General features: G+C 35.8%; 1 protein-coding gene across 1 annotated transcript in view; it reads left to right on the top strand.

Moving 5' to 3' along the window:
- PRKAR2B (protein kinase cAMP-dependent type II regulatory subunit beta) overlaps window positions 1-6,281 on the top strand; it is a 72,823-nt gene extending 66,542 nt beyond the window's left edge. The window contains exons 5-11 of the mRNA XM_062490801.1: window positions 155-261; window positions 1,517-1,670; window positions 2,850-2,951; window positions 3,527-3,601; window positions 4,349-4,414; window positions 4,558-4,696; window positions 6,148-6,281. Of these exons, the coding sequence (XP_062346785.1) occupies window positions 155-261; window positions 1,517-1,670; window positions 2,850-2,951; window positions 3,527-3,601; window positions 4,349-4,414; window positions 4,558-4,696; window positions 6,148-6,281 (777 nt within the window). The remainder of the gene's footprint in view (window positions 1-154; window positions 262-1,516; window positions 1,671-2,849; window positions 2,952-3,526; window positions 3,602-4,348; window positions 4,415-4,557; window positions 4,697-6,147) is intronic.
- Window positions 6,282-14,594: the final 8,313 nt, after the last annotated feature.

Raw genomic sequence — 14,594 nt, 5'->3', positions numbered from 1 at the left:
TTCTATTATTGATCCAAACAATTTTGTAGCATGAATATTTTCCACTGTTAACATTTTTTTATCTGCATATTGGGAAGCTGGCTAGGTAGTTAATTCAAAGAGTGAAATTTTAGAAGCAGATGATAATTTCTTGTCTTTGTGTTCTTTTAAACAGGAACAGATGTCTCAGGTGTTAGATGCAATGTTTGAAAAGATGGTTGAAGGAGGGGAACATGTAATTGATCAAGGGGATGATGGTGACAACTTCTACGTCATTGACAGGTGAATTGCTGTGTCTTACACAGCACAAAGCACTATGAAAATGTCCACTGAGAGAAGTCTGTCCTGTGAATTTGTACTTAACACTTACATCACAGCTTTGCTCCCAGTATTCAGTGACAGGACTTATGGGAATGCTTCAGAGCTGTGCCAGGAGAGGTTTAGATTTGACATTAGGAAGCATTTATTTACCAAATGAGTGGTCAAGCATTGGAAAAGCTTCCTAGAGTTTGATGGCCCAAGCCTGTCAGTGTTCAAGGGGCATTGGGACAATTCTTTTAATAAAATTCATTCACTTTGGGCAGCCCTGAAGTGGTCAGGTGGGCGAACAAAACAATTGTTTTAGGTCCCTTCTAACTGAAATATTAAATCAGATATTGGAAAAGTGTGTCCAGATTCTGTGCTGGAAAGACAATATTTTTCAGCCTTGTGAGATTACATCCCTTTTCATCTCTTGTCCAAAAGGCGACAGGGACTTCACAATATTCTGTCAGTCTTGTTGTTTTTAGGTGTCTGTGTCCCTTATCAATGAAATAACTGCACAGACTTTTGCATTCCATTCACATGATTCATCAATGCACATCATAAAAATATTCAGTACAGAGGAAAATGACAGCTCAGTATCAGTGGGCTTGGCAACTTCATGTTTCACAAGATATCAGTTTTTACTGCATTCCCAAAGCAAAAAACAATAGTTATTAAATTAAAGATGGAGAGAAGAAATGCACAATATATTAGAAAAATGCATATATTTATTTCATAATCTTATGTTGCTTTTTAGATACATTTCTTCTGTTTCCTGCATATCTGTTGTTTTGTTAGAAATTACTAGCTTAAAATATTTAAAATATTAAATAATTGTATAATTATTTCAGTGATCCTATCATAGCAATTTTTGCAAAGACTTGACATTTGTATTTAGTGTGGTTAAAATGAAATTAAGAAACAGATTCTAAGTTAGATCTTAATTTTTAATAAGTTCTGGTGATAAATAGATCACTGTACATCCATTCTGTCTTTAAACTGAGTTAATGTAAAAACTAATAACCCTATCCTTCCTTTTAAAGAGGGACCACTTTTATTATTTATAGATGTCATTGAGATGCCTTTACAAGGCATTTAGCACCATTTAAGCAAGCAAATGTGTATTTAAAATGCTTTATCTTTGGAATTAATGGTATAAAAAATATAGTGAGAGGCTGCTTAGCAAAGGTCAGGGCTGGATTCTACTCACTGTATTTATATATTTCATTAACAGAGGTACATATGATATTTATGTAAAATGTGATGGTGTTGGAAGGTGTGTTGGAACCTATGATAACCGAGGATGTTTTGGTGAGTTGGCCTTAATGTACAATACACCCAGAGCAGCTACAATTATAGCTACCTCTCCTGGTTCCATCTGGGGTTTGGTAAGTAGAGTACTTCTTTTCAACTATTTAAAAAAAAAATATTTTATGTAGATTTCACTAGCATGCTATGTCAGCATTAAAAAAAAAAAATCAGAAAGTTTAATTCTAGAAATCCTGAGAAATCCCAACACAATACTGTCTTTTTCCAGAATCCACAAATAAATATCTGAGGTTGAATAAAACACTGATTTAAAAAAAAAAAAATATATATATAAAAATAGCAATTTCCCAAATTGTAAACCACTGATAATTGTATGTTAATTTATTCCCCCACGTCTTGATGGGAAATGCCTTTGTTTCCAGACTAAAATTCCAATATGAGGTTATTTACTAGTGTTATACTACCTGGATCTTTGACAAGGGTAATCAAGTTTACCCCAAAAGTAAGCTGAGATGGCCATCATCTTCAGGACATACACATTGGTATGATCCCAGGACTGAAATGAAACATGTGGTTATTCACCAGTTTAATCCATGTGACTTTGGGATTGTTTAGCACACTCTAAGAGTGTTAAATTAAATTGGGTTGTGTTGGCCAGTAAGTCCCCCCAGTGAAGGCTTGCAGTGAATTTTCCCTCTGCCGGTCACCAAGGCACAGCCACACAAAGTTAAGAGAAGAAAACACCACGTGTGTAGTTTTTTCATCTGTCTGGTTCACTTTCATGGCTAAATCCTAAGGAATGCCTAGCTGGCTCTTTAGGGCAGCAGTTAGCCTTGTTCTGCTGAAACAGCAGAAAGTGGAGTGAGACCTAAGACCCAGACTCATGTATTTTGATTTTTACAAAACCCTAAAAGCCTCTTTGAGTACATATCAATTCGTATAGGACCTCAGGGTAATGAATAAATTTTTAAAATGAAATATTTAAATATTGAGGATTTTTGAAATATCCTAAATTACCCACTCAGTGTTCAGTGCTGAAAACTCTACCCTCTGTAGATGAATTCAGTATGTACCCTGCAGGGATTTCCGTAAAGATTTTCAGGTTAACTTTAGGAGCTCCTGGTTGACCTCTAGAGGAATCTTTCTCAACTGACAGTAGGGAGAGATCAGCCAGCTCTGTTGACAGCTGCACTGAATGACTAAACTTGAGTAATTTAATCCTATACAGCCAGTTCTAAAGTATTTTGTAGCACATATTTTCAGTTAATAAACTATTTTTTGTCTCTTTGTGTTTACAGGATAGGGTAACATTCCGGAGAATCATTGTAAAAAATAATGCCAAAAAGAGAAGAATGTATGAAAGTTTCATTGAGTCATTGCCATTCCTTAAATCTTTAGAAGTAAGATTTCTGTTGCATTATTTTAATGGCTGTATCAGAGGTACCTGATAAGATTCTGCTCCTGAACACTTTAAATTTGGCATTTGAAGTGTCTCCACAATAGAAGTTTGCATACTTCTGTTTCAGAAAAAGACTATATTTTAATTAAAAAAAAATAGAATAAATTATCATTATTCATATTGTATTTTAAAACATAAATTAACTTTACTTTCAGTTTCCCAAAACTTAGTTTTACTAGATATTAGCCAACCAAATTAAACAATGACTTGGGAAATTTAAAAATGTTTTCATTTATAAACTACTTTTTTACATGTATTTTTAGATGCATGCTTTTCTGAACATAATTTTTTAAGGATTCCAACAAAAATGGAAGCTTATAAGAATAGCTGTTAAATCTGTAATACACCCTTTGGAACACTATACAGCAGCCCTTTTATAAATGGTAATCATACAAGAAAACAAAGATACACTATTCTGTGCAAAGATTCACAGAAAGAAATATGAAAGGGATTTCTAAATATATACTATCATAATGTTAACCAAATATTTCTTACATTTTCTTTTTTTAAATGAAGGTATCTGAGCGTTTAAAAGTGGTTGATGTGATTGGTACCAAAGTGTACAAAGATGGAGAACAAATCATTGCTCAGGTACAGTTTCTTCCATTAGTTTTTCTTTCATAATAGACAACAGTAAAAATGGTATTTATAGACAGTGCATACTTTTAAACCCTATTTTTCTTTCTCACATAAACAAAATCAATTATTCTTAAATTTAACAGGTGGTTATTTTGTTTCAAAAGCTCCCTTTTCACTTTTGATACTTTCACTACCTCTGTGTTGGTATAAATAAAATAGTCAACATTTTTAGTGTACGTAGAAATTCAAACTTTGTAAGTGTGCTTCCAAGGAGGAACACTGAAGACTCACCTTGGTCTTGCTGCTAAAATATGGTCAACTTTTCAAGAAGACAGAAGTAAACTTTTCAGGATAGGCAACCATGATTGTCTTGCCCCAGGATAATTAGTGGATGCCACATAGCCCCTGGAGACTTTTTACACTGGAAACTTGCTAAGGGAAATAATTTGGCGGAAAGACAGAAGGGGATAAATGGTAGTAAAGATCCTAAAAATCTTCCACAACACTGGATTTCTCTGCTTTTTGTGTAAGGCACAGTCAGCTATGTCTTTACAAGAAAAGTCCTTGCTGTCAGTTCTGCATAGATGTTTTGACTGTTATGTGTCTAGAGTACAGTTTTCAAATTAAAAGTGGTTTCTTTTGCAACAGGTATCAAAAAGAGGAGCTTCAAGGCACTGGTTGCAAATATTTTGATGTTGCCATGAAACTATAAGGGAAATTTTACACCTTTTTTACTCACTTTATTTTCTTCTTTTGCAGGGTGACTTGGCTGATTCTTTCTTTATTGTGGAATCTGGAGAAGTAAGAATTATAATGACAAGGAAGGTAAACATCCCTAAAACAACAGCCTCTTTTATTTTATTTTTATTTTTTTATTTTTTTTGTCACTAACTTTGCTTATGAAATCCTGAATTTAGCAAATCTCTAATATTCTTTCTTTCTCTCTCTTTTTTTACGTGATATTTCAGGGTAAACAAGATCTAGAAGAGAATGGAGCAGTAGAAATAGCTCGATGCTCAAGAGGACAGTATTTTGGAGAACTTGCTCTTGTAACTAACAAACCCCGAGCTGCTTCTGCATTTGCTCTTGGCACTGTCAAATGTTTAGGTATTAGTAAATACTATTTTATATCTAATATCAAAATATATATAATCTATTTGGTTGTTTTTATTGTGACTCTGTCTTTGTCCAGAATATAAGATTTAAGGCTGTTTCAGTCATCACCTATTACTACACTATTATTATCACTGCATTTCTACTTATGTTATTTATATGCAAAAATTGCTTACAATTGATAGATACTATTACACACAATTTCTCCAAAATTTCTCTGATTGAATGGAAGTAAAAATTGTTTTAGGACTGTAAAGAGTATTGCTGCAAACTACTTATACCTATCAGACAAATGTCTAATACTCTGCAGAAACACCTCTGTGAGGTGTTTCTCTTCTCAGAAGACTGACTTATCTAAGAAATAATTCTGTTAAAAGTCCTGTGCCTTTTTATCCCCATGGCTTAAGCTTTTAACAAATTCTTTTGTCTTCACCAGCTGTTAATTTAGTCATCCCATCACAGTGTAGTCTCAGGCACAGGAAGAGTGAAGACTGTAGGAGTTGTGCTCATAGACAACCCTGGGCATCCATTGCTTTTGATGGTGTTTAGCTCCTAATTATGGGAAAACTGTAAACTGCAAAGATAGATTTGGCATTCCTGCATAATAATTTGATGACCAAGCCAGTAACCAAAAAGTTTCTCTACTTTTAAGAGTTCCTAACTCAAAACAGAAATGATCAGGCAATAGAGATCAAAGACATGACAGATGGGAAAGAATAAGAGGCAGTGGTGAGGAAGAGTGTTAATATCCATTATGGCTGAACAAGAAAGATCTCTGACACTTCCCAAACAGCAGAGATCTTGAACATTTCTCAGGAGACCAGAGATTACTGGCCAGCAGGTTGGAAGTATATGAATTTTCCTCCCTGGCCTATTGGCTAGAGCTATAGAGGATCACATTACAGGATCAGATAAAGAAAATATTCTGGTTGGCTGTGCACTGACATTGTGTGCGAATTACTGTCTTCAACTTTTTGCACATTTGCTGGCAAAATAAGTATTCATTACCATTTTGACTTTGGGTGGAAGCAAGTAAAAAGATCAAGGAAATAGGCTGTTAGAGCCCACATACAGCCAACAACATCACTTAAAGTTGTGGCTTTTTGAAATCTCACAGATCTTAAAACTTTTTTTTTTATTGGTGGAGGAATCCAGGACCCTCCAGACTTCTTCACAAGCTCTTGGGTAACATACATTTTACTATGAAAATATTTTCAAAATAAGGAACAGAGAAAGTTCAAGTTTATTTATGAAGTTTCAAGACAGCAGCGTGTTGGTTGATCTTGGTTTTGCTAAGTTAAGCAGTTCCCTCCTATGTGAACAATGTATACGCCTCAGTAGTATCTATTGTCATTTAAAATCTTACACTGGAATATCATAAATACTAGGATTAGTTGCTGATGAGCACATCACATTCTTTCTCTTTCTCTTCCTTTTTATCTTAGTTATGGATGTGCAGGCATTTGAAAGGCTTTTGGGACCTTGTATGGAAATTCTGAAAAGGAACATTGCGAACTATGAAGAGCAGCTAGTTGCTCTGTTTGGAACAAACATGGACATTGCTGACACCAGTGCATGAACTAAACATTGGAGCAACAAGATCTGTTATGAGAATATAGCACAGTAGTGGTTAGTCCACTGAGAAATTGTCTCTCTTCCTATAGATGCCAAGCATTTTCTGTGATTTTAAGAATGGGATTGGGGTTTTTTGGTTGGTTTGCTTTTGGTTGGGTGGTTCTTTCTGTTTGTTTTGTTGTTCTTTTATTTTTTAATTATGACAGTGGAAATACTAGTAAAGAAAATAGCAATTCAATAAATTGTGGGCTTGATTTTTAAAAGTGCACAGAATTTATGGTTCCATCTGATACAAGGGACAGCCTGTAGTAGCACAGCACCTTTGAAAGTCAAGTCCTTTAACACAGCATTTCCTTAAAGAATAGATTTTTTAAAAAACCCCAAATGATTAACTTGTTAAACCAGCTTCTGTCTTCAAAGAGGTTACATCATTTCTGGAAAGACTGTTAGTTTGAATGTGATATGTTGAAAGTATTAGTGCACACAAAGTGTTTATATGTATTAATACAGAAGATATACAGTAGATATTACTTTTTGACTATTACAGTTGTCATGATTTTATGTTGCATTTATCACAGATGTAGTGAATCACAAGATTAATCATAAGATAAAGCATGACAATGCGTTTTGTGTAACGCTCATGACCCAAATCTGTTTTCTAACATTTTGTAATTAGTTTTAAAGTCCTCTTTGTTTAATATGTCATGTTTCAGCACGACATTGTAGTATCTTATGCAATTTAGAGGACTTGCATATTTTTGCAATAAACTGCATTTTTTATTAATTACATGAATTCTGTACATGAGTGAGGACAGCTGACAAATTAACCTTAATGCTTTCAAAGCAAAGGCATGGGTCATTGTCATGTTCTACCTAATCATACATAACCTATATTATTTTCCTTCTCCCTCGTTTTATATTTATGCATTTTGTCTTCTCTATTTATGCTTGTTCTCTAGTTAATTTTTATTTTAGATCTCACCATTTTTACTGTTAAATCAGTTTCAAGTGAAATGATCTCTGTATATCTCTCTTCCTGCAGTCTAATTTTAGCTATCAAAGATCAGAGTCAATTACTGACGTGATTGATATCAAAAGCCATGCTAAACTAAGCTTGTCCTTGAAAATCCTTAACAGGAAGTGCAGAAATATTTTTCATTTGAAAGATCAGTACTTCCAAAGCTTTGCACACATCTGTCATTGTTAAAGCTAACATGTCTTGCTTTCAAAAACCTGTAGGTCATCATGAAATAATGTGTTCAGCCATAATAGCATGGGATACCTTCTGAGACTGAGGAGAGAGAATATCATCTTGATTATGAGCACAGGGCTCATTGCTTACAAAGGTCTGTGACTGGAAATTTCGGGCACAGTCCAATTTCAGTCCTTACTGACCTGCCTGTTGATGTTCTTGGACAGCCAGTGCTCATACTGGTGATAGGCAGCTCTACCAAAATGACACTGCAAGAGTTGTAGGAAGGCTGCTTGTGCCCTGATTCAAACACCTGAATTATAACATCCTTCCTTCTTAGATAATGACTTTTCTAATGCCATATATTTGTGTATGTTGATGTAATCATTATGCTACAGTAAATTATATGTTCTGACAATTAATACAATCATATCTGTATATGAAATTATGATTATATAATATGATAACAATATATAATTTATATCATATAGTATGGTATAAATTGTAAATCAGATTCCTAACAAAATACGATCTGAACAAAATTTACAAATGTAATTTTTTTTTTACATAGAATCCTGGTAGGAATAATTGCACATATGATAACTTGCCTTTGTACTTTTGATTTAAGGGAAAAAGAGAAGCCGGTTATACTAGAAGGAAATATCAGGTAACAAAATCTACACTCTTGTCATTCTGTTTGCTTAATCTCTAAAAGCTACCTATATTTTGCACTGGCTTGATGTGATTAAGAAAAATGCTAGAAATTACTTGTATGGCAGTAAATTACAATCAAGGCCATAAATGCCAGTCATGATATTTTCAATATTGTTGGTTATATTTAAAGTTTCCTTACAATAAACAACACTTTTATATATAAAATCTATGTTTATTGATATTGTTGTTGTCTTTTAATTCTATTATCATAAAGTTATAAGTGACTTATGTTCATTTATTTAAAAAAATCATAATTCTTAACACTTTCTTGTTGATCTTCATAAATGACATTACGTGGATGCTCTGTCTACTCAGAACACACATGTTGATGCATTAATTGTCACAATTACTTTATTTAATGATTTGCTTGTAGTTTAGAGCTGGGAAAAAGTTGTGGAGTAACAAATTTAGGATAATCAGGGACTCTGGGTTTTCTGGTTCCCAAAATACAGTTTCATGTCGCAGCAGTTTTATTTTGTTGCTTTGGGGCACTGGATGATTTCTGGAATTTTCTTTGTTGGTAAATTCAGGGGAGCTTAACCAACTGCAATATATTACCACTTTTTAAGTTTCATCCAAATAATTATATCCTTCATCTGTCAGCACTTGGAATTTCTCCTGGATCTCTTCATACGTACACTTCAAACATCCCAGGCTTCATGTTATAAATGTGGCGAGTGTTAATCCTAAGAATGAAATCATATCAAGTTACTGATTTTTTTAATAGACCTTTCAATAAAAAGTAGACAATTCTAAAAATTTTAAACAACACTGTCAGGTTTACCTTATTAGACTCTGTCCATTCTTAAGTTACCTGTGCTTCTGTTATTAAAGGTTTTTATTGAGTTTGTTGAAAGCATTCCCCTTAGTGAAGTGAGAAAATCCTAAGAGAAATCCTATATGAGGGGCATTCATGGGTTCATATGTTTTACTAACCAGAAGAGAATCCACATGACAGCAAATGGTTTTTTATAAATGCCTTACCCATGGGAAAAGCAATCTGACTGCAGCCCTGAAGCTGATCACAAGACACAAACCCTGAGGCAGACATGATTTCCTTGATCCTACTGCTGATGCCATCACTTTTTAAATGTCAAATGACATTGTGCCCATGAGATTCAATTCAAATTTTCCAAAATCATTCTGAAAATGATTCTGAAATCACTCCCTTCTGGATTTCCTGTTTAAGGTCCAGAAGTGACCAAATGTGGAAGTCTTGAGGCAAAGCTCTGAAAAGTTTTGTGAAACCATTTACAGCCTAAACCACTACCACTCCTTCTTCTTCCCTCATGTTGTCTTTTCTATTCAGTGAAGACTATTCTGCTCCTCTATTCTGCTCCCAGACTATTCCTCTGTGGAATGGTGGGCTGCTGGAATGGTGGGTTTAGGGGTTTTTTTGTTTGTTTTATTGTTTTTGTTTGTTTGTTTTTGGTTTTTTTTTGTTTTTTCTTTTGTTGGGTTTTTTGTGGTTTTTTGGTGTGTGTTTGTTTGGTTGTTTTTGTTTTGGTAGTTTGGTTTTGTTTTGCTTGAAATGTTTGGTGCTTTAAGCTTTCTGTAAGGTGACTCTGCAACAATTATGTCATGATTGTGCCATCTTGTAGTCCATCACACACTTGGATGACAAACATTATTATTTCTTCAATATCAAGAGTTCCCAGATACGCAAAATCAATATCTTCTGGTCATCCTCCACAGACCTGACAATTCTTAGTGTTCTTTTTTTCAGATGCTTACTACATCTGATAGTGTTTGCTGAACAAAATGCTTTGCTGGAAGTCAATTTGCCACAGCATGGACATTCTTACATGTTCTTGTTAAAATTTATATGTTAGTTCAAAGCTCTTTTTATCCGATCATACATGTGATGATTATAGGTGTGGGTGGGGTTTTTTTTGTTTTGGTTTTTTTTTTTTTTTTTTTTTTTTTTTTTGAGTTTCTAAGATACTTTCCTGTGTCTGTAGTTCTCAGCTATTACTCCAGGGAGGAACTGCCTCTTTGTATGCTGAGTCTGTACAGATCTGTGTTGTTGATTGTCTTATAAAATTTAGGCTCATTTTCAAATAATTCTAAGAGTTTTATTTCCTTTAGATACATACCAAGGCTGTTTCCAAGTTCTTAATCTACATTTTGGCTCAGGAAGATGCCTATCAGGCTGGACACTCACTTCATGAACTGAAAGGAAGCTGAATAATCTTGGTAGGGGCATGATAAGCCCAAAGAAAACTAGATTTTCACATTTTCTCTTCCTTCACACCATTTCTCACCCTCAAAATGATCTGTCTCCTGGTAACCAGGTGAAGAGCCAGTGGCAGTAGGGGGATATAAGGCAAGTGGAGTGACTGGCTGGTTCTGTGCTAGAACACAGTGGCCTGGTTGGCTGGGCAACCACTCTCCTTTCCTCATCCCCTTTGTCCCACCCCTGCCCCTTCTCTGATGGCAAATCAAAATGAGCTGGAGTGCAGTTCTGGCATTGCCTTGGTTGTGTGAATACAGTGGGTAGGGTTGGGTTCCTTCCAGAGAGCTGGTAGAGGCCTATGTGTGTATGGCAGAACAGAGAAAAGACAAAGACCAAACTGTTACATAAATGAAGCTTGCCTAATCAAGACCATATAAAAATTCTGACATTAGGTTCTAGGTCATTGTGATGGTATCTGCTGACTCAACCTTTTCTTACTGAGGTAAATTAAATTAGGACGGCCTAAAAATAGCAAAATCCATTATATGAATACTTTGTCATGTCTTCTTTGAAGGTGTTGGATTATTTCAGCTGAGCAGCTAGGAGGTTTTGGGAGAGGATAATGCTGTGTGCAGGTCTCTGTGGAGGACTGATTTCCTGGCAGACGAGTGAGCCTTTGGGACCTGCTCCCTCTGAAGATGCTGGAAACTCAGTTCTGATAAATATCTTATCTAGAAAAATCCATCCAATTTACCAAGAAGCTCTGTATTCTTTTTCTCTTTGTTGCTTTGTCCTTGTGGGCTCAGATGGAGTGCTTATCTTAAGCAACCTTAGCTAGATTGTACCATTGTTTTCTGGCTGCATCTCTATGGCTGTATCTATCATAGGAAATTTCATGTGCCTGAGACTGTTTGCTGGAACTCAGGCACTGAATGACCAATATTCATTTTGTTTTCCAGTATTTCTCTGGGCTCATTTATATAAGCTGTCTAGGAAGCTTTTTTTTCAGCTTTCCATATACAGATGACCAGCTGAGAATAGTCCTTGGCCTGTGGTGGTTCCCAAACTGTATCTGAAAATTATTAGCTATTGGCCTGTGCAAAAACTGTATGAGGGCTATTCTAAAATTAATCAGGTACAGTACAGATTATTGTATTCCAGTGCCCAGAAACACTCACTGGCATTTTAATTTACCAACCAGCATAGAGGAAACCTACAGTTTTTTGGTAATCTCTTCTTGACTTCTTTTCCTGCAAGGTTTGAGCTGCGATGGAGTAGTTTTTAATTTGTCACTCTTCTGTTTTGTTTTGTGATATGTGAAGCCTTTATTTTTTTCCTAATACTATTGTCAATTTTAGTCTTGCTATATCTTTATAGGTAAAAAGTTTAGCTGAAACTGGAGTCTGTGCCACAATGTCAGGAAATAAATTTCTCACTAATTCTTGGCCTGTCTTGGAAGGGAAAAAAATACTCTCTGCCCTATTATTTATTCTATTTCTCCTCAATTTTAGTCACTGAAGGAGGCAAGCGAAATTTCTCTTCTAGCACTCAAGAGAAAACTTCTTTCCTGGGAGCAACAAGTTTTCTTTTCCTTTGTTCTTCATTCCCAAGAGCACCTTCTGTGAGGAGATTGAAGATGCAAACTGTTGAGGTTGGTTGTCATTAGGAACGAGGACAGAGCCAGCCACTATTGCAGCTAGCCACAAATGGCCATTGGAAGAGGCCATTGGAAGAGGGAATGAGTCCAAAGAGCTTCAGGAGATACAAAAGTCATTGTGTGAGAAGACTTGATTGAGAGGCAGAATGGCAGCAGAACAGAGGCTGCCATGTTGGGTACGAGTAGCAGCTCTGCTGAGCAGGTTTATTCTGATGTCTGGGAGATTGTTTAGTTAATTACTGCAGGTGGATGTCTACATGCTGGTGTGAAAGCTCCTGTAGCAGGATTAAAGTAATGATACGCTGTATTTCAGAGAGTCAGCAGTAACAGCCGTGTTATAAGGGCAGGATTGACTTGGGACAGGAGGGATTAAATGTGGAGATAGGCACAAATACAATACTTAACATATATTTTACTAATACAACTCTGACTGAAATATTACTGATTTTAAAAATCTGCTTTGTGGCTTCTTGACTTTGTGCCTGGCAATTTTAAGAGGTAAATAGCCAAGATGCAAATTAATCAGTATTTTATAATTGCAGTCTCTCCTGTTTGTTTTGTGCTTCTTGGTAGCCACCTGTAATGTGACAATGACTCAAGACTAACACTTCCCAATCCCTCACCTTATTTCTACCTCTTACAACAGCAGAAGCAACTGAATCAGCAAAGCTACCTAGAGTGCCTGTGTTACACAGTATAGATTCATTCTGTGAGCACTTATTCATTTGGGCATGGAGCAAGGTGAGGTAGGGTGTGTGGAGGGGGAGTAATGATTTAATTAGAGACCAGGCATTCAGAGCAAGGAGTATGGCATTGACATAATCTTAATTCTGAAATTTAGATGATACATACTTGCCTTGAGCCAATGGGGTTAGTGAGTAAGCTTTGCTAATTTTGTGTGTCTTGCTGTCATCTTCTGCATAGACTACCTGTCCCTTTACTTAATTTCCTTCACATCCTCATTGAGTAAATGCTAACTTACTGTATGCAAAGGAAAGCTAGATTTTAAAATAAGAAACCTGTTAAATGTCTCTTTTCAGAATTTCAAAACAGCTCAGACATTCATATTTACAAGATTTTAATCTCAGTTCCTATGTAGGATTCATATTTTTGTACTTTCTGAGTATGTCATGGATTCCAGTGTGATACTGAGGCTCTAATTCAGCAATGGTATTTACTTGTCTAGACCTGTGTCTGGAATCTGGACCGGTGGATCTCAGAGGACTGGACTTCATGTCTAATGCTCATGCATTAAGTAGAGAACTGTGAATCTCCAAAGTAAATAGCAGAGAAGCTTTTTTTTTTTTTTTTTTTTTTTTTTTTTTGTGGTCCAAAAAGCACGTAGCAGGGTGGAAATGTGCTCCATAAGAAGATTCTTGTCCTTTAGGCCAACAGACTCCTTCTGAAAAAAGATGGAACTTGAGACAGGATTTACTACAATCTGTAGCTGCTCGATCCAGCCTCTGCCATTTCTGTCTTCCCCACTGTGGCAGAGGGAGCTTTCAGAAGAGCCCATGGTGAGTTTTACCTTGCAAGGGCTGTACCACAGGCACAGAAGGCAGTTTGCAGCAGAGACATCTGCATGCCCAGATCTTCTGCCCCTCCTCGATCTGGCGGTGCAGGGTCTGTGCTGAAACTCATTAAAAGCCCAAGAAGCTTAGATGTCTCTCCAAAGAGCCTAAAGGCTGTTTAGATGTGTAAACGAGATCAAAAGAGAAGGGCTAGAAAAACAGCCTTAAAATTAATTGTATTGTGGAGTGGTGTAAAAAAAGATGGTTTCTGGCTTACCAGTTTTCTATTTATTAGAATAATGTATTTTGGAGAAGGGATGCCATGAAAGCTTTTTTATATAAAGATGTATCAGTTATTTAGAAAAAGCCTGAATTGTAAATATAGGGAAAATGTGAGCTTGTGGGATAGACAGCTGATATTATAATAAACTGTCTAGTCACTTAATATTTGAATCTCACTATTATTTTAAAGATTATTTTCCTCAAGGTACATATTTAAATACTATTTTCAAATTGGGAGAATGATCTGTAAAAGTCATTAAGCAGGTTTGTTTTGTCATTAAGCACAGAAGATTTTGAGTTAAATTCCATGGGATTGGCTTTCCTACTTTTAAAGCTAAGGTTGCTCAGAGAGAGCAACAGTCTCCAGTTCATACTGCAGAAGATACTGAGTGTTTTTCAGAGTGATGTTTGTCTTCAAACAGTGCCTACAGATGGGAATTACTTCACTAACAGGCAAACTATTACTTTGTGGAAAAGGCAAATCTCAAACAGATATGCCAACGACATCTGCAGCCTAAGTGTGTTGTGCTGCCAAGTACAATCATGGTATAATTTTCTTTTTTACTTTTTAATTGTGTTACCTTTGTAGGTCTGGTAGGTTTGTGGGAACAATCCAGCATTCCCTCTAGCGGCCACTAACCAAACAGAGAACCATTTCTGTTTAACTTGTATTAACTCTTCCCCCCCCACTTATTTTCATGCATAGCTGTGTTAGCATGCCTGAAAGGCAGAACTGTTGCAGATACCAAATTATAGCAAAGGTTCTGAGACAGGATTTAAGACAC

The sequence above is a fragment of the Cinclus cinclus genome, chromosome 4 (genome assembly GCF_963662255.1).
Source record: "Cinclus cinclus chromosome 4, bCinCin1.1, whole genome shotgun sequence".
NCBI lineage: Eukaryota > Metazoa > Chordata > Aves > Passeriformes > Cinclidae > Cinclus > Cinclus cinclus.
Note: the sequence above shows the minus strand (reverse complement) of the source record. Positions and strands in the feature narration are given on the sequence as shown.